This window comes from Acomys minous (genome assembly GCF_964271855.1).
Source record: "Acomys minous genome assembly, chromosome: 10".
Classification (NCBI taxonomy): domain Eukaryota; kingdom Metazoa; phylum Chordata; class Mammalia; order Rodentia; family Muridae; genus Acomys; species Acomys minous.
This window is the reverse complement of record NC_140491.1, coordinates 105,031,500-105,053,728: the sequence shown is the minus strand read 5'-3', so window position 1 is coordinate 105,053,728 and position 22,229 is coordinate 105,031,500. Positions and strand designations below refer to the sequence as shown.

The 22,229-nt window shown below is 44.9% G+C and overlaps 2 protein-coding genes across 2 annotated transcripts in view; both read right to left on the bottom strand.

Moving 5' to 3' along the window:
- Nucleotides 1-15,573, bottom strand: part of MYO3B (myosin IIIB) — a gene marked incomplete at its 5' end in the record, with an annotated part of 203,853 nt that extends 188,280 nt beyond the window's left edge. The window contains 5 exons of the mRNA XM_084798988.1: nt 5,180-5,294; nt 10,164-10,366; nt 13,366-13,452; nt 14,644-14,760; nt 15,565-15,573. Coding sequence (XP_084655114.1) covers nt 5,180-5,294; nt 10,164-10,366; nt 13,366-13,452; nt 14,644-14,760; nt 15,565-15,573 — 531 coding nt within the window. The remainder of the gene's footprint in view (nt 1-5,179; nt 5,295-10,163; nt 10,367-13,365; nt 13,453-14,643; nt 14,761-15,564) is intronic.
- LOC311607591 (myosin-IIIb-like) overlaps nt 15,463-22,229 on the bottom strand; it is a 156,051-nt gene continuing 149,284 nt past the window's right edge. Inside the window, exon 10 of the mRNA XM_084799477.1 lies at nt 15,463-15,827. Within this exon, the coding sequence (XP_084655603.1) occupies nt 15,713-15,827 (115 nt within the window). The 3' untranslated portion in view covers nt 15,463-15,712. The remainder of the gene's footprint in view (nt 15,828-22,229) is intronic.

Below are 22,229 nucleotides of genomic sequence, written 5' to 3'. Positions count from 1 at the left end.
CCAAGTTCAAAGTTAAGAAGTACTTGGTGTTGATCTGCTGAAACCACTCTGGCCTGGCTTCCAGGCACCTCGGGCCTCTGTCTTTCTTGCACCTCCCTAGAAATTTACTTCCTCTCTTTCTTTTCTCAAAATCTCTACTTTTCGCCAGTTCTGCCTTAACCACCAGATCAGGGTCAGCTGAGGATTATAACGTCTGCCTTACCTCCTTGGCAGGGGCTTGTGACATTTACTGCCTTGAAAGCCAGTGCATCATATCCTCGAGATTTTCAGCTTCTATTTTAATACATAATACTCGTTAGAATCTCTCTTCAGAAGTATTATTTTGATCCATGATACATTTTGAAAAAAAGAAAAGAAATTTTGCCCTGAACTCTAAGGCCTGGAACCCTAAACTCTGTGTCCGCGGTACACGCCCACTTTCTGTCATCATAGGCAGCATCCAGATTTTCATGCAGTTCTAAATACTATAAGTCAACGTACACAGTATGATAGGGTAATGCTTGTACCTGCAGTGCCAGTATCATTTAAAATTAAACAGAAGGAGTATAGTTTGGCTCAAGGCATAGAAATTAAAGATCACCAATCTTCTCAGTTGGGTTTAAGGTCAAATCCCAAGTCCCTTGCACAGAACCTCCATTGTTACTAGAGGGCTTTATGGTGCTCCCAGGGCCAGGCGTGTCTTTGAGTGCTTTTGGCTCAGGTTCTGGAATTCAAATTCATCCTCCCAAGTACACACTAAAATTCGCACACCATAATTTTGTTGTATGGTTTTGTGGGGGAAGAGGGGACAAGCAAACAAAAAACAAACTTGAGGAGTTCCCACGGGGAACTAGGAACCTCCTAAGAAAGGACTCAACATACAATTTTAATTGAATTGGCCAGTTCATTTAAGCTCTGTTGAGAAATGACTGGCAGAAAATCGTTAGAGAAAGTATGTCCCATCAGCTATTTGGCATCTGCTGCCTGACTCCACACAGCCGAGTCTTTCTGGATTTAGTCATGGTGCTGTGGCTTTATTAACATGACACAAGGTGAACAGAAACAGATCATGCAGGTCTGCAAAGATAGACCATAGATTTTAGGGCCAGGGAGATAAAATCCATCTTCTCTCGCATTTCTGAAGCTACTAATTAACTTAGGTTTGTTATTCCCAAATGAATTAATGTGGGACACAGGGAAGATATGCACAGTGACACACAGGCACACCCCTGTTATACAGTGACACAGTGACACATCCCTGTTATACATCGAGAGATACAGTGACACACTGCCACATCCCTGTAATACACTGAGAGATGCAGTGACACACTGCCACATCCCTGTTATACACTGAGAGATGCAGTGACACACTGACATATCCCTGTTATACACTGAGAGATGCAGTGACACACTGCCATATCCCTGTTATACACTGGAGAGACACAGTGACACACTGCCATATCCCTGTTATACACTGGAGAGACACAGTGACACACTGCCACATCCCTGTTATACACTGGAGAGATACAGTGACACACTGCCACATCCCTGTTATACACTGGAGAGACACAGTGACACACTGCCACATCCCTGTTATACTCTGGAGAGATACAGTGACACACTGCCACATCCCTGTTATACACTGAGAGACACAGTGACACACTGCCATATCCCTGTTATACACTGGAGAGACACAGTGACACACTGCCACATCCCTGTTATACACTGGAGAGACACAGTGACACACTGCCACATCCCTGTTATACACTGGAGAGATACAGTGACACACTGCCACATCCCTGTTATACACTGGAGAGATACAGTGACACACTGCCACATCCCTGTTATACACTGGAGAGACACAGTGACACACTGCCACATCCCTGTTATACACTGGAGAGACACAGTGACACACTGCCACATCCCTGTTATACACTGGAGAGATACAGTGACACACTGCCATATCCCTGTTATACACTGGAGAGACACAGTGACACACTGCCATATCCCTGTTATACACTGGAGAGACACAGTGACACACTGCCACATCCCTGTTATACACTGGAGAGATACAGTGACACACTGCCACATCCCTGTTATACACTGAGAGATGCAGTGACACACTGCCACATCCCTGTTATACACTAAGAGATGCAGTGACACACTGCCACATCCCTGTTATACACTGAGAGATGCAGTGACACACTGCCACATCCCTGTTATACACTGAGAGATGCAGTGACACACTGCCACATCCCTGTTATACACTGGAGAGACGCAGTGACACACTGCCATATCCCTGTTATACACTGGAGAGACACAGTGACACACTGCCACATCCCTGTTATACACTGGAGAGATACAGTGACACACTGCCATATCCCTGTTATACACTGGAGAGACACAGTGACACACTGCCACATCCCTGTTATACACTGGAGAGACACAGTGACACACTGCCACATCCCTGTTATACACTGGAGAGATACAGTGACACACTGCCACATCCCTGTTATACACTGGAGAGATACAGTGACACACTGCCACATCCCTGTTATACACTGGAGAGATACAGTGACACACTGCCACATCCCTGTTATACACTGGAGAGACACAGTGACACACTGCCACATCCCTGTTATACACTGGAGAGACACAGTGACACACTGCCACATCCCTGTTATACACTGGAGAGATACAGTGACACACTGCCATATCCCTGTTATACACTGGAGAGACACACTGCCACATCCCTGTTATACACTGGAGAGACACAGTGACACACTGCCACATCCCTGTTATACACTGGAGAGACACAGTGACACACTGCCACATCCCTGTTATACACTGGAGAGATACAGTGACACACTGCCACATCCCTGTTATACACTGGAGAGATACACTGACACACTGACACATCCCTGTTATACACTGGAGAGACACAGTGACACACTGCCATATCCCTGTTATACACTGGAGAGACACAGTGACACACTGCCACATCCCTGTTATACACTGGAGAGATACAGTGACACACTGCCACATCCCTGTAATACACTAGAGAGATACAGTGACACACTGCCACATCTGTTACACTGGGAAGGTGTATACAATGACATACCATCATACTCCTGTTTTATACTGGGGAGATACACACAGGGACATACACATAGTGACACACTACCACACCCCTGCTACACACCAGGGAGAAGATACACAGCAAAAGGCCATTATACTCCTGTTATTCTCTGTCTGAGCACAAATTGAGAATTTTTGCTATTTTCTCATTTCTTTTCATATCCACTTATGCTGTCATTTTTTTCCTTTTATTGTACCCACCACCCCACGCTTAGGAATGGCCCACTTCAATGGCATACATGGGAATGCTTAACTGCTACTCTCTTAATTTGTTAAATCATTAGCATCTGCTTTATTACCAGCAGCTACGCTGGCTAGGTTTTACATCAACCCAACACAGGTTAGAGTCATTTCAGAAGAGGGAACCTCCACTGAGGAAACGGAGCCACTAGATGTGTCTGTAGCCAAGCCAGGGTTACATCTTTCGGGATGGATGACTAATGTAGAAGAGCCTAGTGCACTGTGGGCAGTATTATCCATGGGTTGGTGCTTAAGAAAGCAGACTGAGCAAGCCATGAGGAGCAAGCCTGTAGGTATCATTGGTCCACGGTTTCTGCATCAGTTTCCTGCCTCCAGGTCCCTGCCCCGAGTTCCCTAGACATGCTTCAAAATGAGATAAACCCTTCCCTCCCGAGTTGCTTTTAGTCATGGTATTTTACTACAGCGATAGAAACCCTAAGACAGAAGCCTACTTCTATCGGAATAATATACCAGTGTGTGTTCTCTTCTGAACCACGGCCAGTCGCATCATAGCATTCTACCACCATCTTCCATTTACTGAAAACAAACTATCATCTCATCTCCAAGGCCTCCCTTCCCCCTGGATGCTGTCCCCTTTTAAGAACATATGTCCCACCCTTTGGCATAATCTCAGCCATGGACTTGTACTTTAAACAGCTTCATTTCCACCTCTGCCATCAACTCTTTTGGTGACGTGTAATTGATAAAAATGAGCACCATAAAAATCCTTTAATGTAGAAACCTGTTAAACTGGCCCCGAAGGAGCTGAGAGAAATATATTTCTATTTTTAAGCTTGATTTTTGGGATATTCACCCTATCTATTCATGGTATGTTCAAGGCCAACAACAATGAAATGAACAGCTACCTAGAAACAAAAAGAAAGAAAGAAAGAAAGAAAGAAAGAAAGAAAGAAAGAAAGAAAGAAAGCTATTATTAGGACTAAAATCAACTATGTGAGGGAGAAAGGACCAGCAAAGTCACTGGATTTCAGAAGCAATCTTCAGTCAGAGTAGCTACCTCAAGGTAAACAGTATTTTGTAAAGCAATCCCCTAAGACTTCACGATCTAGCCTTCCTCCTAATCCCTCAGCCCCTTTGCCAGCAAAGCGAAAGAACCTGTATGTTCTTACAAAATTGATGGCATGAAGCCCAGAAGCCACAAAATAATGCCGCATGGAACAATATCTGATCCTAGAGCTATAAATACCACGTGTCGACCCTAGCATATATTTAAGAGAGCAAGCCTATATGGAGTATGACGAAAGTGGCATTATGCCTACAGCCATAGTTAACGATGAGCAAGTGTGCCAGGGGGAAAGTGGCTGCAGGGATATTGGGAGAGTTTTAATTAGTTTGTCATATGCATTAAGAGCTACTTGCAAACATACATTCCAGGGGCTAGGCATAATCTATACACGGCCATATCCCTCTTTCAGAAGTAATGTCAACTCAAAATAGGGCAGTATTCCTTTGGAATCTGTTACTATAAACAGGGTGAATTCATGGTAATGGTAACAATTGCTAGGTGTTCGGCCCTACCAATAACGGGTCTGTGCTCTGTCAGTTATACAGCCATGCCTCTCATAATTTATGTTCCTGTGGGCATCTCGTTCCAATTCAGATTCTGCCTCTGTCGTTCTTGGATGGACCAGAGAGTCTGTTTTCTAAACAAGCCCTCAGGGAACGACAAAGGCATGGATCCTCCGACTACATGTTGAATAGACATACCTTATCTCACAACTGACATGCATTTGACAGCTGCCTAGCAAGCTAGACCATGCGTGCCTTCTCTCACATCCGTCTCCGGACCGGCTACACGTACCTTGTCAGTGAATCCAATAATCCTGAAGCAATGCTGAATTGCTTCAAACTGTCTCCGGTAAGACTCCTTGGAAGTGATGTCCTGCATGGCTCTCCCAGCCTTGTCAGCTATATATCTGAATAAATCGGAACATGACACAACACAGTAAACACTCACTTAGCAAACAGCACCATAGTCCAGGGCAAGGGACGCCTGGCCTTCTTCCCTTAGCAGGCTAATACTGTGACTGAGAAAAGATGGCTGTAGTTGAGCTTCTGATCACTCTTAAAAATAAATTATACACACACACACACATGCTGATATGTGGCTCTTGCCCCCTCCTCTTGCATATTTAACTTAACAGACTGAGTCTCCTTCCATTTTCTTCTAGATTTGTCAACTGCTTAGTGGAACATTCATTCAAACTTTACCAGCAACCTCCTCTCCACCGTCAGCAAGGGGTCCTACAATAAAACTCACCTAGGAGGCTTTTCCTCAGGAAGCTTGAACTCAGAAAGTCTCTTTTGGTGATAAAGACCAGCATAAATATAGTAAAATATGTGAAAGTTTTTCTCTCCCCTGAAAAAAAAATTTGAGAAAGAAGCTTTTTTTTAATAGCATATTCCAGGCTTTCCAGACCTAAGTAACTGATTCTATTCCTTCTCTGCACAAAATATTATTTTGCAACAAATTTATATAAGTGAGCAATTAAGTATGTTTCATCCAATTGCAAAAAAAAAAGTCAAAAGCGGTAAATGCAGTAGTCATCACAACAGCACACTACCAAGCGTGTCTTCACTATAAGCTGCAGGAAGTTCTAGCCATTTAGGTAGCAGCGCAGGTTGCATGCGACAATCTCTCCATGCAGCTCCTGGTCCTGCGCCTCTGTGTCACAAGTCTCTGTAGCTTCAGGGAGTGAAAACTCAGCCTACAGCAACCAGCTACCTGCTCTGCTGGAGCCCCAGGCAGGAAATGTGTGGGAGTCTCTCAGAAAGAATTAGCTTCAGAGCTGTCCTTTGGCCTCTCCCAAGGTGTTATACTTTCAGACACCCCTAAAAATGTCATTCCTCCTTCCTTGAATGCCTCCTGCTGTCACCCATTTTGTCTGTTTGCCTTTTTCTTTTTCTTTCTTTTCTTTTCTTTTTCTTTTTTTTTTTTTTGTTTTGTTTTTTGTTTTTGTTTTTGTTTTTTTGTTTTTTTGAGACAAAAGTTTTTCTGTGTAGCCTTGCCTGTCCTAGACTTGCTTTGTAGACCAGGCTGGCCTCGAACTCACAGAGATCCACCTGCCTCTGCCTCCCAGGTGCTGGGATTAAAGGCGTGCGCCAGGACACCTGGCTGGCTTTTTCTTTTTTCAGTGTGTAGGGGGCATTCCACAAGCAGGCATTTGTGCATCATGTACGTGCAGTGCCCGTGGAGGCCAGAAGAGGGCGTTGGATCTTCAGGAAGTGGAGTTACAGACATTTGCTAGGTACTACATGGGTGCTGGGAACTGACCCCTGGTTCTCTGCAAGAGCAACAGTTGCTCCTAACTTCTCTCTCTCCCCGTTCCTTGCCTGTATCTTCTAGCTGCCCAGGGTGTTCATTGTCAGCAAATGCTACAGAAGGAATGAGAGGCGCACGCCTAGACACTGCACAGCAAGTAGCAGTGCCGTGACGCCAAAAAGCATGATCATCTTTTTGATAGCTCATTTTCATTGCTAGATCACAATGGATTGGGGGAGGTTTAGAAGCTAATACTTCAGGACAGTTTTGAAAAGTACTGCCTCTGATCCTCTTCTCTCTGGACGAAGGCAGTCTTTCGTGCCTTCCCTATGTGGCAAATCCTGCCATCCACTAGCTTCTCTCTACTGGAAGAAGCCCGGAGTGCCTCCTCCTCTTTCTCCACTTGCGGCTTGGTCCCACTCCTTCCTTTATCGTCTTCCGGGTGTCCTTGTCTTCCTCAGGCTGTTCAGCCTAATTTATCACTGCTTTCTAGATGCCTCAACTTGCCATTTCTCACACACTTGTTCACAGGGCATTACTTTATTGCTTTATTTAACTGATTTTGTTTTTTTCCCATCACAGGAAGTTGAAGCCCAGATCTTGCACTTTCTAGACAAGTACTCTACCACTAGGCTACATGCCTAGCCATTGGCTCGCTTCTAGTGGTCCCCCTGCCTCCACCTCCCCAGGGCTGGAGTTACAAGGTACACGCCACCACGCATGCCAAGCTATTTTTATTGTTTAAGGCACAATTTGTTGTGTGTGTTTAACTTATGCAGTATGGCACAGAATGCACATGGATGGTTTTAAAAGGTATTAAATGCCAATTATGGCGAGCACTACCCTGGATGCCAGGGAAGCGGGACTAAGAGGATGCACGTCCTTTTGGCGCATTCCTTCTAGACAGAAAACAGATGGACAAGAGGGGGCTTAGGATGGGGGCCTTAAAGGAAACAAGCAGGGAGCTCTGATAAAGAATAATGTTGGCAATGAAAATCACTCATGCCAAGTCAAGCCAAGGACCCACCAGGGAAATGACCCTACACTGAAGCCCTGAAGCCTGAGCAGAAATTGCAAAGAGCTGCAGAGAGAGAGAGAGAGGACCCAGAGACAGACGTCTGCACACAGGGCCTCAGAGAGCTATCTTACACTTGGCCAGCCTCTGAAAAGCTGTTTATTCGATCTCCGTTGGTGGGACCATCATATGATCTCATCCAGAGATGAGGGGCCAGGAAATAGGATGCTCCAGTGCACCGGGACAGGGACACAAGCACCACAGTTAGACGGGCAGGACCTTTCCTCCCGTTCAATTCTCTTTAACAACCTTGGGAGGTTGGTGTTATTGGGCATGTATGGCACATGAAAGAAGTAAGACTAGACAATATTTATGCCAATCAGCACCATGCCGCAGGAAGGGCAGGGAGCACATGACACAGCAGCATTAATCCCATCAGACACAGTACCTGTGTAAGGCATTCTACGTGCCCTCGGTTTCTCTCCCCACTCCTGTCCCCTCCTGTTTTGTTTTGTTGTCTAACTCCTAAGTGGTTTGCAGATCTCAGATCAAACATCTTAAGTCCAGGAAACCTACCTTTTCTTCTGGACCCCAGGCATACTGGCTAGTTTCTCGTCAACTTGACAGAGATGGAATCATTTAGGTAACGAGAAACTCAACTGAAAAAAAAAAATAATGCTCCTACCAGATTGCCCTGTGGTACGGTGGTGCAAGAAAGCAGGCTGAGGAAACCAAGGGAGCAAGCAAGTAAAACCACACTGCTCCACCGCCTCGCACTCAGCGCCTGCCTCCAGATATCTGTCCTGTTTGTGTTCCCATCCTGACTTCCTGTGATGTTGGACTGCGGGTGTGGAAACGGAAGCAAAATAAATCCTGTCCTGCCCAAGTTGCTTTTGGTTCATGGTGTTTTATCACAAATGAAGCCGCTCTTTCCCCCACGAACTCAACAGGACTCCTGTCCCTAAACCAGGTTGTGCGCTGTCCTCTCTTCACCGGCTCACTTTCCTAGCACTTACTTGGAAGAACTGTTGCCTCTGAGCACTGATCACATCTGCTCTATTCATGTATTCTCACTAACACTGTGATCCCCCCTCTCTCTTTTTTTTTTTCTCTCTCTCTCTCATACACACACACACACACACACACACACACACACACACACACACTGTGGACACAGGGACGTTGTCTTGTGTACTCTGGCATACAGCAGGCATTCGGTATTGAGTGGCTGTGTGTATGCAGCCTTGCTCCTGAGAAACACCGGTGTCCTGCAGTGATCAAAGCCAATAAGAAGAAGAGTGACGAACACTTTACACACACCATCTCACGCATGCCTTCAAGTGATTTCATAAGATGAACTTGTCCATCTTCCCAACAAACCCCATGGGCCATCACTAGTAGCATCTCCATTTCACAGGCTCATAAATGTTCGATGACCTGCCCAAAGGTCACAGTCAGAACCAGCACTCAAGCGCAGAACAGCATGCTGTTGGTGACTATTACCTATTACTAAATGCTTTTCTTAAAGCAGAGTGTTGCAGCTTGAATAATGTCCCCCATAGCAGCAGGCCCCACTTAGTGGCACTGTCTAAGAAGCTTAGGAAGCCTTTAGGCAGTGGAGCTTTACTGGGGGAGGAAGAACATCACTTGGCTTTCAGATTTGACAGCCTGACCTGACTTCCTGTCCTCATTCTCAGCTTCCTGTGTGTCAAAGAAATGTGACCGTCCAGCTTCATGCTCCTGCTACCTTGCTTTCCTAGCCGTGATGGACTGTTTCCCCACTGGAACTGTAAGATAAATAAGCCCTGCCTCCATTAAGTTGCCTTTTATCATAGTATTCGATCACAGAAACGACAACAAAAAAAACCCACATAGTGTAATTACAGAAAAAAAAAAAGAATAATTACATTTTTTTACCCTTGCAGTTGAAGGAAAACTATATGGAATATTTTTTTTGTTACAGGCAATTTCACATTTAAGGGATAAAATGGATTTTAAGGTACTTGCAAATTAATTATTGTTAGATTCTATCTTACATAACCAACTCAAGAGAAACAGATACACCATTCATAAAGTACTGTTCCAAGCCCTTTGCACTCTCTCCTTGATGCCTTTTAGGTAAGCAAACAAACAACAACAAAACTACCACTGAGGGCTGGGGAGACGGCTCCGCTATTAGGAGCACTCACTGTTCCTGCAGAGGCTTTGAGTTTGGTTCCCAGCATGCACGTGGCAACTTACAACCTTCTGTAACTCCAGTTCCAAGGACCTGACTCCCTCTTCTGGTCTCTTAGGGTAACAGGCACTCACATGGTGCACAGACATACATGCAAGTGAAAAACACCCGTGCACATAAGACAAAACAAAATTAGCTACCGCTAATCCTTTGCTTTAAGAAAAAAATGGGGGTGAGTAAAGAACAAGAGGAGATGGAACCTTCAAAGTTCCAAATTCCTCCAATTCTGTATCAGCAGAGCAAACACAGTGATAAAACAGAAGTGCACCTACGCTGCCTGCTTTATAACTCTGGATTTTTCAAGCAGATACTCGGAGATCCTTGCCCCCGTCACAGCTCCAGTGGGCGTGAAGATCATTTCCAGGTACTTTCCGAACCTGCTGGAGTTGCTGTTGATGGCAGTGCAGGCATTCCCAAAGGCTTCCACCAAGGAGTTCACTTGGAGAATTTTCTGGCGTAAGGTCTGATTGTTGGCCTGGAGGAACAGCATTCAAAGGAAACCTTCAGAAGCAGCCTTCTGTCGTCGCTTTGCACCCCTGTCCTTTTCTAAGGAACTCTTCTTTGGGAACGTTAGCGTGAACCCCCAGCATGGGTTTCTTACATGAAGGACACATGAGGTACCACGAATCAGAAAGTCAGATTCAGTTTTGAAGTCTGGCTGCGTTGCATAGAAAATCCTTGACACATGTTTACTGCTTCACAGTTTAGAAAGAATCCTAAATGCAGACGGCCTCTAACTTTTCCCACTATGCTCTTTAAAAAACCTCAACTCTAATCAAGGAGTCCTCAAACCCTTTCTTAGTCACGTGATGCTCTAACGCCAAATGTAAGTGGCTCCCAGACTAATTTTGCAATCCTTCCTTCCAGGTCTGTGTCAAGGCAGATTTCCTTTCCCTTAACTGTTGCATAACGGCTTCCATTTGCTGTTTTCCTCATCACCACAGCGGCTCTCCCCAGCAGACATCAGTGTTTAACCACTTTCCCCACTCAGTGGCTCAGTGTTTCTATTACATTGAAAGCACACAAAATAATTAATTGCCCACAATCTAGTAAATCTATGTTGGTATCATTTTTTTCACTACATGGAGTAAGGACAGCATGCTGGCATCTTAAGAGCCTAGCTATCAGGAAGCCAACACAACAAAGAAGAAATATTCTTATATGACTCCTGGTTTAAAAAAAAAAAAAAAGAACATAGCACTCTCGTCTGCTACGGAATGGACAATCGGTTCTGCAAGGGTGTCAAGCCACGATACGGAAAGCAAGTTGGCTCGTACCTTTCCCAAAAAAGTCAGATGGTGAACGATCAGATGGGCGCTTTCTGTCTTCCCTGATCCGCTCTCTCCGCTGATGACAATACACTGACACAGAAAGTCAGGGTCAGTGGGGGGTGGGGGATGGGGTGGGGGGGGAATGCAACGAATGACCACACAGAGACAACCTGTGCATTTGGTTGTGATTTTCCACATAACACGCTGCACCTTGAGAGTTCCAACCTAACCCTGTTTCGAAGCAGGGTCGGAAAGAGGACAGGCCCTGAGGAATTCCACCCTGCAGAGCTGACAGTTTCAGCTTACACAAACAGGAACTTACCCCACTCACCCCCACCCCAAGACAGTTACCTGAAGGCTGAGGCATAGTTTTAGGTCCACCCAATGGAATTAAAGGTCATGTTAAGTAGCCAATAGGATTGTTTCAAATCTGCCTTTTTAAAAAATATATATATTTTATTGGTTTATTCATATTACATCTCAATTGTTATCCCATCCCTTGTGTCAGGCATGCAGGGATGGTTTAATATATGGAAATCCATCAATGTAATCCACTATATAAACAAACTGAAAATAAAAAACCACATGGTCATCTCCTTAGATGCGGGGAAAGCATTTGATAAAATCCAACACCCATTCATGCTTAAAGTTTTGGAGAGATCAGGGATACAAGGCACATACCTCAACATAATAAAGGCTATATACAACAAATTCAGTGAGTTTGGGAGCTGATAAATTGAAGGTCTTGGGAGACAGTGCTTGGGCAAAAGGCAAGATCCTGTGTGGCCCCACCTTCTCCCTCCCTCTGTCCCATGCGTGTCTCCCATGTGGCTGCTGTGGGTTATACCCTAATATGACAGTAAAAACAAATTTAGTGTTCGCCTTAATTTTTGAGTTGATCTAGTGAATCAGTCAGCCTGAGAGGATTGTCATAACCTCTGGATTTGGACCTGGGTTTGCAGAAGTGTGCTGGTCCTGGGTACTCCATCTGGGCCTGCGTCTGACATGCGGGCAGTTGTGTTGAAGGTAATGCATAGCACGTGGGGCCTGTGTTAACTACAAAGTATGTCAGGGCTGCGCTGAATTGTAGGACATCCTGGAAAAACTGTTTGCTGTTGGAAAACACACAACTTTTGGTGTCAGAAACGAAAACTGAAAGTCATGTTCTCCCTTTCCACTTCTTCCCTCGCTGTGAAATCTGGGGCAGTTTGCGAATCTCCACAATCACGCAGAGATGTCCCTGTCTAACCATCAGTGACCCCGAGGAAGCTGCTCTGTGAATTTCATCGGCCGGTGGTTTGAGTGAGAAATGTCCCTCATAGCTTAGTGCGTTTAAACACTTGGTCCCTGGTTGGTGGTGCTGTTTGGGGAGTGCATCACTGCAGAGCTTGCGGGGGGGGGGGGGGGGTGTAAAAAGGCCTCACTCACTTCTAGCTTGCTCTCTTTGCTTTGTGTTTGCAGTTGAAGATGAGAACCGTCAGCTGCTACTCCAGCAGCCGTACTTGCTTGCTGCCACTCTTTTCCACCATGACAGGCTCTGGACTATAAGCCAGTTCCATACCTCTGGAACTGTAAGCCAAATAAAGCCTTCCGGCTAGAAGTTGTCTTGGCCATGGAGGTTTGTCACAGCGACAGAGAAGTAACTCATACACACTGTTATGACTTTGTTTACCCTCAACAGACCCAAGAGTTTAGACTTCTTTGTTCTCTGGAAATATATATATATATTAAGCTCTCACATAATTTTCCTGCCAAATTAGATTGCCTCTATTTGTTTACAGAATACAGAAATAAAGGGAAATAAACCTGGCAAAGTGGAGGAGGGGTCAAAGGTAGGATAAGCCATGTTGTGAATTAGAAGTCTAGACAACTAAAGTGTATGAGTTAAGTGTGTTTTTAACTAACACTGGGCTTCACGTTTATCAGTCTGAACCCCTAATCCATCAAAAGTCCCGGCAGCTAGACGATACAGGGCCAGGGGCCCAGCGAGCGCAATATTTTTTGCATACACAGGGCCTAGTTATGAAGATGCTGAGATATTAATAGGAGGGAATTTCATTTACGCCATTAGATATCCTATTTTATTACAGCCATCGCATGGAATCAGACTGTGGCTGTTCTGTGTTCTCATTATGTCCGTATTAGGGATGTTCTGATTGCACTTCACGGGAGGAAATGAGCGTCCGTGTTGTTCGCGTGTTACGTATTCCAAGGCTTTCCTCCCCCTCGGGCTGCCAGTTCCCTTGTACAGCGGTCGATTTCCCGTCTCCTCAGGCTCTAGCCTCAGCAACTACAGGTCCGAACAAAAGTGCAAGATGAACCTTACCTTGTGAGCGGGTAGGAGAGGAGGGCGAGTCCTTACCTGGTCTTTGCTGAACGTAACCAAACACTGATAAGCATTATCTGCTGACGCAAATATGTGGGGGGGATTCGAGGCACGTCTCACCCCATGATAAAGCCTGGAAAACTGAAGGGGGAAAAAAAAAGCACAACTCATTAAAAGGATCCTTCAGATGCTCCGTGTAATGTTTTCACCGCCTGTCACTCAGAACAACGAGGCTTTTCACTTTAGGGGTGCTCACTGCTTCTGCAAGGCTCGGGAGTCTGCAGGCCTACGTCCCAACTCAAGCTCTACGTTACTGGCTACACAAGCTTGGGCAAGGACGCTAACGGCCCTACTCTGGCTGTCTCCTCCTCGACTGAATAGGGCATAGTATTTACAGCTTTTCCATCTCATAGGGTGATAAGAGGTGACCCAACTAGTGTCTGGCACATAGCAAGTGTTCAATAATTGACTTTAAGAAGTTTCTCCCCAAAGATAAAAATCCCCTTTATGTTAAATTATTGTCTACAGTTTGGGATGTCAGCCCCATGGCAAGAGAAGGGTTACATGGTTTTAATGACACTTCATTTTATTTGCATATTTGATTTTTTACCCCCAGTGTCAGGGTTTGAGCCAGAGGCCGAGTACATGCTAAACAATTGCTCTACCCTGAGCTTTATCCCCAGACCTGGCTGTTGGCGGATGGTCTGATGTATTTTGATGCTAACTACTGCTTGCTTCGTCTGGGACCCACCTTTTGATTAATGAAAAGCCATCCCACCTGAGCAGGGCAAAGGAAATAGGTGGGGCTAAGAATGCGAGGCAGAGAGGGGGGAGGGGCAGGCATGGGGTGGGGGAGGAAGAACATTAGCAAGTATTTAAGATTATGGATGGGAGGTAGCTTGATAGAAGTTATTAGAAGCAGATAGCGTGGGATTGAGGCGGGTATCACATACCTGCCGCACTATGGAAAGTAGTTTAGAGGATTGATAATCTGCCCTGCCCCAGGTTAACTAAGGCTATTTTAAAATATAACAAGTGTCTGTGTCTTGATTGCTAGCCGGGCCTGCTGATAATGCAGATAATTTAAAAACAGTACCTGGCCTTGTGATTTTTAATCACTCGTGAAGGCACAAATGCTTTTAGAGCAGTCCTCACCTGTGGAGAGTATATGCTTAGGCTCTGAAAGGGGTTTAAGGCAATTAGAATATCTCCAACGTAGGTGTAGATCAGCGCGTCTGCATACCGCTTCTGCAGCCAGCAGATGATTGTATCCTAAGGAGAGGAGAAACAGCCAGTAATGCGGCCAATCGAGGCAGAGATGCTGAAAGCAGAGGGAGGTTCTTAGACTAACGTTTTTGTCTAAAAGAGAAAAGCTGTCCATTCAAATCTTAACAGACTCTTAATGACTCTAAGTCTCTAAAATGACGGGGGGGTGCCTCGAAAGATGCAATTGTAAGAGTACACTGAAAGAATTAAGAGTTGCTAGGCATCGAGACAACCAATGAAGATTTTAGTTGTTACGGGGGTGGGGCAGTCTTTGTCCAATCAGAAGGCTCTATTCATAATTAGACTTAACTGTATGCTAAGATCTCCCAGGTTCTCAGAACCGAACTTGGGTGCCCTGGAAGAGCAGCAATAATTGCTCAGGCTATTTACAGCTCAGCTGTCTTGCCAGCCCTAGGAGTTTCATTTCTCATAAGTAACACTTAAAGTCTGGATTGTGGGAGTGCAGAGTTGAACTCTGTGGTGTTACGCGTTAGTGGCTGAAGTGTTGATGTGGAGAGTCCCCAGCATTAGACTCCACAGACGCAGGTTCAGCCCAGCTAGCAGCCCAAGCAAATGCAAGTATATTGAATGAGGAATTACCATGGTTCTCAGATTACAAATCTGAATTATATTAACTTCGCTGTCTCTGTAAATGAAACATTGTTTTCAGGGTAAACTGTACTTTATTTTTATTAAATAGAAAACGAGGTTAGGTTGGTGGGCTTCATTGTTTGGGGCTGTGATATAAGGGACTTTACTAGAAATATTTGTCTTCATCATCCCAAAACTAGATGTGAGCACACAGAGGACCATAGTCATAGTGACGGACCGCTCCCCGAGCTTTGCTCCAAAGCTAACCAAACAATCACACTTTTGAATGACTTCAGAAACCTGGGATTGACCACAGAAGGCTAGCGAAGGGCCAGGCCACCCGTGTGCAACTCTGCATGAGAGTGGTCTACCAAGTATTCAGTACCTCATCCAGGACCTCGAGATTGACCAAGTCATCCTCAAGGCAGTGCTTGTCAGCATCCTCCACTCGATAGGGTCTTCTGGTATGCATCCTCTCGTGCCTGCAAACGCGAAGAGCATCAACACCCAGACAGTGAACGGCGAAGGCGACGCCAGGCAAAGATGGCCGCTCGCTTGAGAACTCAGCACAGGACTCCAGCGGCCTCGGTGATAAGGACAGCAAAGCCAGTCCAGACATCACGCTCAGCCTGTGGAGCCCTCAGGAGAAGAGGGCCCCTAAGCTCGAGGTTCTCTTCCAACACAGTGAAGAGCTTTACCAAACGGACCCACTAAACATACTTTGCTTGTTTATTTCCTGGGTTCCAGCTGCAACGCTTCCAAGAAGCATTTTCTGCATTTTTTTTTTTCTGCTCAGTGTAGCACAAGGTCACTGTCCACCTAAGTCCAATGCTTCATAGGAAAGGAGTGAAAATCCTGAGACTAAGCAGCAAGGACTTTCATTTAGAGGAATGGTTCTCAGCCTGTGGGTTGGGTCCCCCTGGGGGGGGTGCATATCATTTGTCCTGCATATCAGATATTTACATAAAGGCTCATAACACTAGCAAAGTTACAGCTGTGATGCAGCGATGAAGTAATCTTATCTTGAGGTCACCACAACATGAAGGGCTGTATTAAAGGGTCACAGCATTAGGAAGGTTGAGAACCGCTGATTTAGACCATTCTGCATCCTGTGGAAGCATTAGCCCTTCCACTGAGCCGCAGCCAAAGAGCCTTCCTTCTCTTAAAGTCCCCTCACCCTGCCTGCAAGCACCCAGACTTCTTGATAACATTTTTTTTAAACTACATAAAATTTCAAAGAATAGTGTTATAAATACCAAAGAGTTGGTCATGGTTTGTACTCCTCTCCCGAGGGGACCACTATTGGGGACATCCTCTCAGCCTGATGCTAAGTATTGGTCAAATGCATACATGCATCTATGGGCAACACAATATTCTGGGAGTTTTATTTAGAAGATATGTTTTTTAAAAGATTTATTTATTTATTATTTTTACAGTATTCTGCCTACATGCATGCCTGCATGCCAGAAGAGGGCACTATATCTCATTATAGATGGTTGTGAGCCACCATATGGTTACTGGGAATTGAACTCAGGACCTTTGGAAGAGCCGGCAGTGCTCTTAACCTCTGAGCCATGTCTCCAGCCCTGTGTGTGCGTGTGTGTGTGTGTGTGTGTGTGTGTGTGTGTGTGTGTTTAACTCAACATTATTTTATTTTGTTAACATTTACTTATGTGCATGCACATCCACATGTGTCCACGTACACTTGTGGTAGTCAGAAGACAATTTCCAGGGGTCAGTTGTCTCCTTCCACCTGGGTCCTGGGGATTGAGTCTGTGCCATCAGGCTTCTGTGGCAAATGCTGAGGCATCTTTTCAGAGTGATACTAATAACCTCCTATTGTGGGGCATTGCTTTCCAGATATTCCAAGAACTTGAATTAAAATAAATAGAAATCCCCTTTGGTATTCCAAAGTACAATTTTGTTTTGGTTTTTGGTTACTTGTTTGTTCGCTGGTTTTTAACAAGGTCTTGCTGACCTCTTAGGACTCACTATGTTAATAGGGATGATGTCACACTGCCTGTCCTCCTGCCTCTACCTCCTGAGTGCCGGGATTACAGGCTTTCACCACCCACCCAGTTAGCCTGGTGCTGGCAATCCAACCCAGGGCTTTGTGTATGTTACACAAGCACTCTACCAATTGAATCACGTCCCAGCGCATAGTGTAGCTCTTTAAGTAATAAGACTAATTTAAGTGGGCATTCCCACAGTTCCCTTCGTGAAACTGTAATGCTCAGCGTGGAGTGGGGGCAGGGCGCGGGGGAAGCCACGGTTTGTTTAAATCGCGGTTTAAAAGCTCTGGTCCCAGCCTCAGGGTTGTGAATCAGGAGCGAGACTCTCAGTAAACCCCTTCACAGCAGCAACTCGGCCGCTTCGTCTATAAATAGAATCACTCGTGACTAGTCTTATCTGTCCCACAGGTGGCTGGGAGAGCACGTGCAATCTTGGGTACAGAAATTCAAATGATATCTAAAAGTGCCTCAAGTACCAGTCTTAGGTCCTTATCAAAATTTGGGATCAACAATTTACATAACTCCTTTCTTGACTCAGAATGCCATTAAATTACATGTGTAAAAAATCCTCCTGCATCCTGTAAGTGCATCGGTAGGGTTGCATAGCTGCCTCCCTGGGGGGTGCATATGCCCAGTATCGTTACAGTTTAAAGAGTGTCACCGCTGATGCAGTTCTATCTTCCTGGGTCCCTCAGCTGGCTTTGCCTGATGTTTTTCCGTAGCGTAAAACACAAACGCGAAGTCTTCACATGTCCTTTCCCTCCTCCTTGCCACGCACACAGAGAAGGTAGGAAGGAAGTGCCTTTGAGTCTAATGCAGTGATTCTTCCTTCCCAGTCCCCATCACTGAAGGTTCAGATTAGAAGATTCACAGGGGTGCTGGAGAGATGGCTCAGTGGTTAAGAGTGCTGCCTGCTCTTCCAAAGGTCCTGAGCTCAATTCCCAGCAACCACATGGTGGCTCATAACCATCTGTAATGTGATATGGCGCCCTCTTCTGGCATGCAGGAGTACATGCAAGCAGAGGACTGTATACATAATAATAAATAAATACATCTTTAAAAAAAAAATTCACAGGAAGCCTATCCGTCACCTCCAGTCCTGGCGTCAGCTTTATCACAAAAGTCTAAACTAAAAATCAAGGCTTCGTTTTATTTACTGTAATCAAGTCACTAACAAAAGCATTCTTAGGTGGTTAACCAGAACAGTTTCTCTTTCCATGCCTTTTTACATGTAGATGATATCAAGGAGAAACGAATTGGGGGCCCGTCCAGGTGGCTCAGTGGTTAAGCATGCACGGCTTTCCCAGGGGACCTGAGTTTGACTGCCAACACCCGTGTTCACAGCCGGAAGCTCACCTGTGCCTGTAACTCCAGCTCCGGGGTGTCTGACACTTGGCCTCTGCAGGCACCAGCAGTCATGTGCACAGACCCATGCATATACATAATTTGAAATAATAAAACTTGGGGTGTATACTTTTAATCCTAGCAATCAGGAAGCAGAGGCAGGACACTCTCTGTGAGTTTGAGGTCAGCCTGGCCTACACAGTGAGTTCCAGGCCAGTCAGGGCTACATAGAAAGACCCTATCTCTAAAATAAAGTAATAATTGTTTTGTTTTGCTTTGCTTTGCTTTTAAAGAGAAAGAGATCAAATTGGTTGAGAGTATATTTTCTGAGTCAGGTGTGGTGAGTTCAAGGCTATTCTGGGCTTCGTAAGAAGTTCCCAGCCAGGCTGGGTTACAAAGAGACCTTGTCACAGAAAAAGGGAATAGGGCGGCAGCGGCGGGAGCCCAGAAAAGGAGGGGGGGAGGCAATGCTAATTTTAATTGTCACTAAGAGCTTCAGTCTGCATTCTTGCTTGCCATTTTATTAAACAAAATACCAGGAGGCTGCATACTTCTGCTCCAAGTCCCTCTATATAAGCCTAGATTTGTCCCCTTAAAGTTCAACATTAAGAAAAGAACCTCAACTTTTTAATAAAATAACTGAATTCTCATATTAATTTCAGTCTGCTTACTTATTTCCTTTCTCGTGCCCAGTAATTGTGTGAATTAAACTATTTGACAAAAAAAAAAAAAAGAAAAGAAAAGAAAAGAAAAAATAAAAAAAGTTAGCAGGTCTCGAGAGATGGCTCAGTAGTTAAGAGCACTGGCTGCTCTTGCAGAGGACCCTGGTTCCATTCCCAGCACCTGCAAGGCAGCTCACAACTATCTGTAGCTCCAGCTCCAGGGCATCTGACTCCCTCCTTTGGCCTCCAAGGGCCTGCGGCACGTGTTTGGTGTACGCACATTGTCCACGGAACTGACTGTGTTAAAACGGAGCAACAGGAGCAACCGTTCTCTGCCTGTGTCTCCATTTGAGGATAACTAAATACCTGGGGTCGAATGCCTGAGCAGCTGTCTCAGGATTCGGATTCTGGGAGGTGAATGCTCACAGGCCGATGATGAAGGAAATCAGACCCTGAGATCCCAGCTAGCCAGTGTGAGTCCTAGGGGAGTTTTCCTCCCACCACTACTGGCCTGGTCTTCAAGGGATGTCCTTCATGCTAGATAATGATTTTGTAGACAGCACAAGATGAAAACACTGGCAAAGCTCGGCTGCAAGCTCAAAAGATTCTAGCAAAAAGTTGATTCTCAGAGTGCACACATGGTTCAGCACTACCAGGATCCAAGTTGGTATTTCCTGAGCCCACCAGCAGATTGTCTATCACTATGGCAGTCTGTCTGTCTGTCTGTCTGTCTCTTACACCTAATATCCGAGAATCATGCCAATGAAATTGAATCTCATCAAAATCTTCCCACGAAGACATAAACAAAACAACTTGAGAAAAATATTTTAATTACTATTATTAGCACTGTGTGACCTCCTCTCCTAATGATGGGTAATTTAATCCTTAGAGTTAGTATTTGCTCAAGATTGCAGTTGGTAATCTAGAAGTTGGTGTTGATGCAAGATATTCCCACTCTGATAAAGATCAGCTCACTGGTTCAACCAGACACACACACACACACACACACACACACACACACACTCACACATGCACAAACACATAGTGCATATATATACACATATATACATACATACACATGCACACACATGCGCACTAACATATATGCATGCACTCATGCACACACATATACACACACGCTCACTCAGACATGCACAAACACATACATGCATATATACATACATGTACATACATATATATACACATGCACACAAATGCTCACGTACATATGCATATACTCATGCACACACATATACACACACATGCTCACTCATACATGCACAAACACATACGTGCATATATACATATATACACACATGCACACACCTGCTCACTCATATATATGCCTGTACTCAGGTACACACACACACACACACACACACACACACTCCAGTAGCTATATTTGTCCCTGCCAATTAGTGTTCCTCTGAAAAGGATGCCTGCTTCACATTCCTCCAGTGGGACTTGGAAAGTTCAATGCTTATCTCTTTTTAAAAAGTCATAGACTTTAGGAAAACTTATTAAAAGTGTTATGTTTATCTATTTTTAGTTAAAATCAACAAACTTAAGCGTGTTTAACTTTGTTTTTCTGTCTTCTTGAGTGAAGTGGCTTGTTCTCACTAGTAACTACAAACTCAGATTTTCTAAAACTCTCAGGCTCCACCTAGTGCCTTCTCCTGAGAACAGCATCTGCTAACAAGTTGTCCCAAACAATTTCTTGTTTAATGTAACAATTCTAGAAATTCAACTTTAAAGTACTTGGATTTGGCTGGGTGGTCATGGTACATGTCTTTAATCCCAGAATCCCAGCACTTGGGAAGCAGAGGCAAGTGGATCTCTGTGAGTTCGAGACTAGCCTGGGCTACAGAGTGAGATCCAGGACAGCCAGGGATAACAGAGAAATCTTGTCTTGAAAAAAAAAAAAAAATCCGGCCCCATCCCCCACCCAAAAAAATACTTGAGTTGTGTAGGAGGCACAGCTTAGAACAAACAGTGGAGGAATCAGGCTTGTTAAACACATGGGCCTTTGTTCTCCAAAGGAAGAAAATGACTGCTGCCTGGTCACCCGGAAAGCTGAAGTGGCCGCTGTCTAACAACCTGTGGTCCTTTGCTGCTCTATGGAGCCAGCCCTCCTGAGTCCCCAGTAGGCCGAGCACTGTCTAAGCTCTTATCCTGAGCTCAGTCTCTCAATCACAAGAACCCATCCTTACGAGAGGCCCCGGGGACTTTGCATCCTCCATCAATAGAGTCTCTCCTTATGGTTATTGCAAACCCTCCTCCCTAGGCCCTGGCCCTGAGCACTGGTGATCAGTCAACAGAACTGGTTCTTGCTGTAAAGGTCACAGGTGCTTTGCTGCTTTGCGAGGGGGTTTTGATGTAGCTATGCATAAAGCTTTGCTGTGGTGATTGTCATGTGGAGACCTCTTTCTAAGGTTTTACTGTGGTTAAATGTGTAAGAAACATGAACCGCGAGGCCAGACTCTGGAAGCTTTAGCCCAGCAGCTGTTAAAGTGGTGCTGACTTCAGCTTCATTCTTCACCTCATGTGATGGTTTCCCTGCCAGCCATGATGCTTGCAGGGTCCCCAGCAGGTTCCAGTATCCCAAAGCTTAGATAAAGAGATACATGTAAGTGACTGGCTGATAGTAAAAGACATTTTATTAAATAAAAGTATATAGTAGTACATAGATTTGTTTTGCTTTTATCATACAAGGCATACAATGATGCTTCCATCATTTCTATTTTTAACATACTCTGCGTACATATAAACATCCAGAAATACTGTATGTTCCAAATGAGTACCGAAGTCCTGAAAGCTGAGCAAGCTGTGTGCATAGCACAGCGGCTGTAACTAAAGTGTTTCCTAA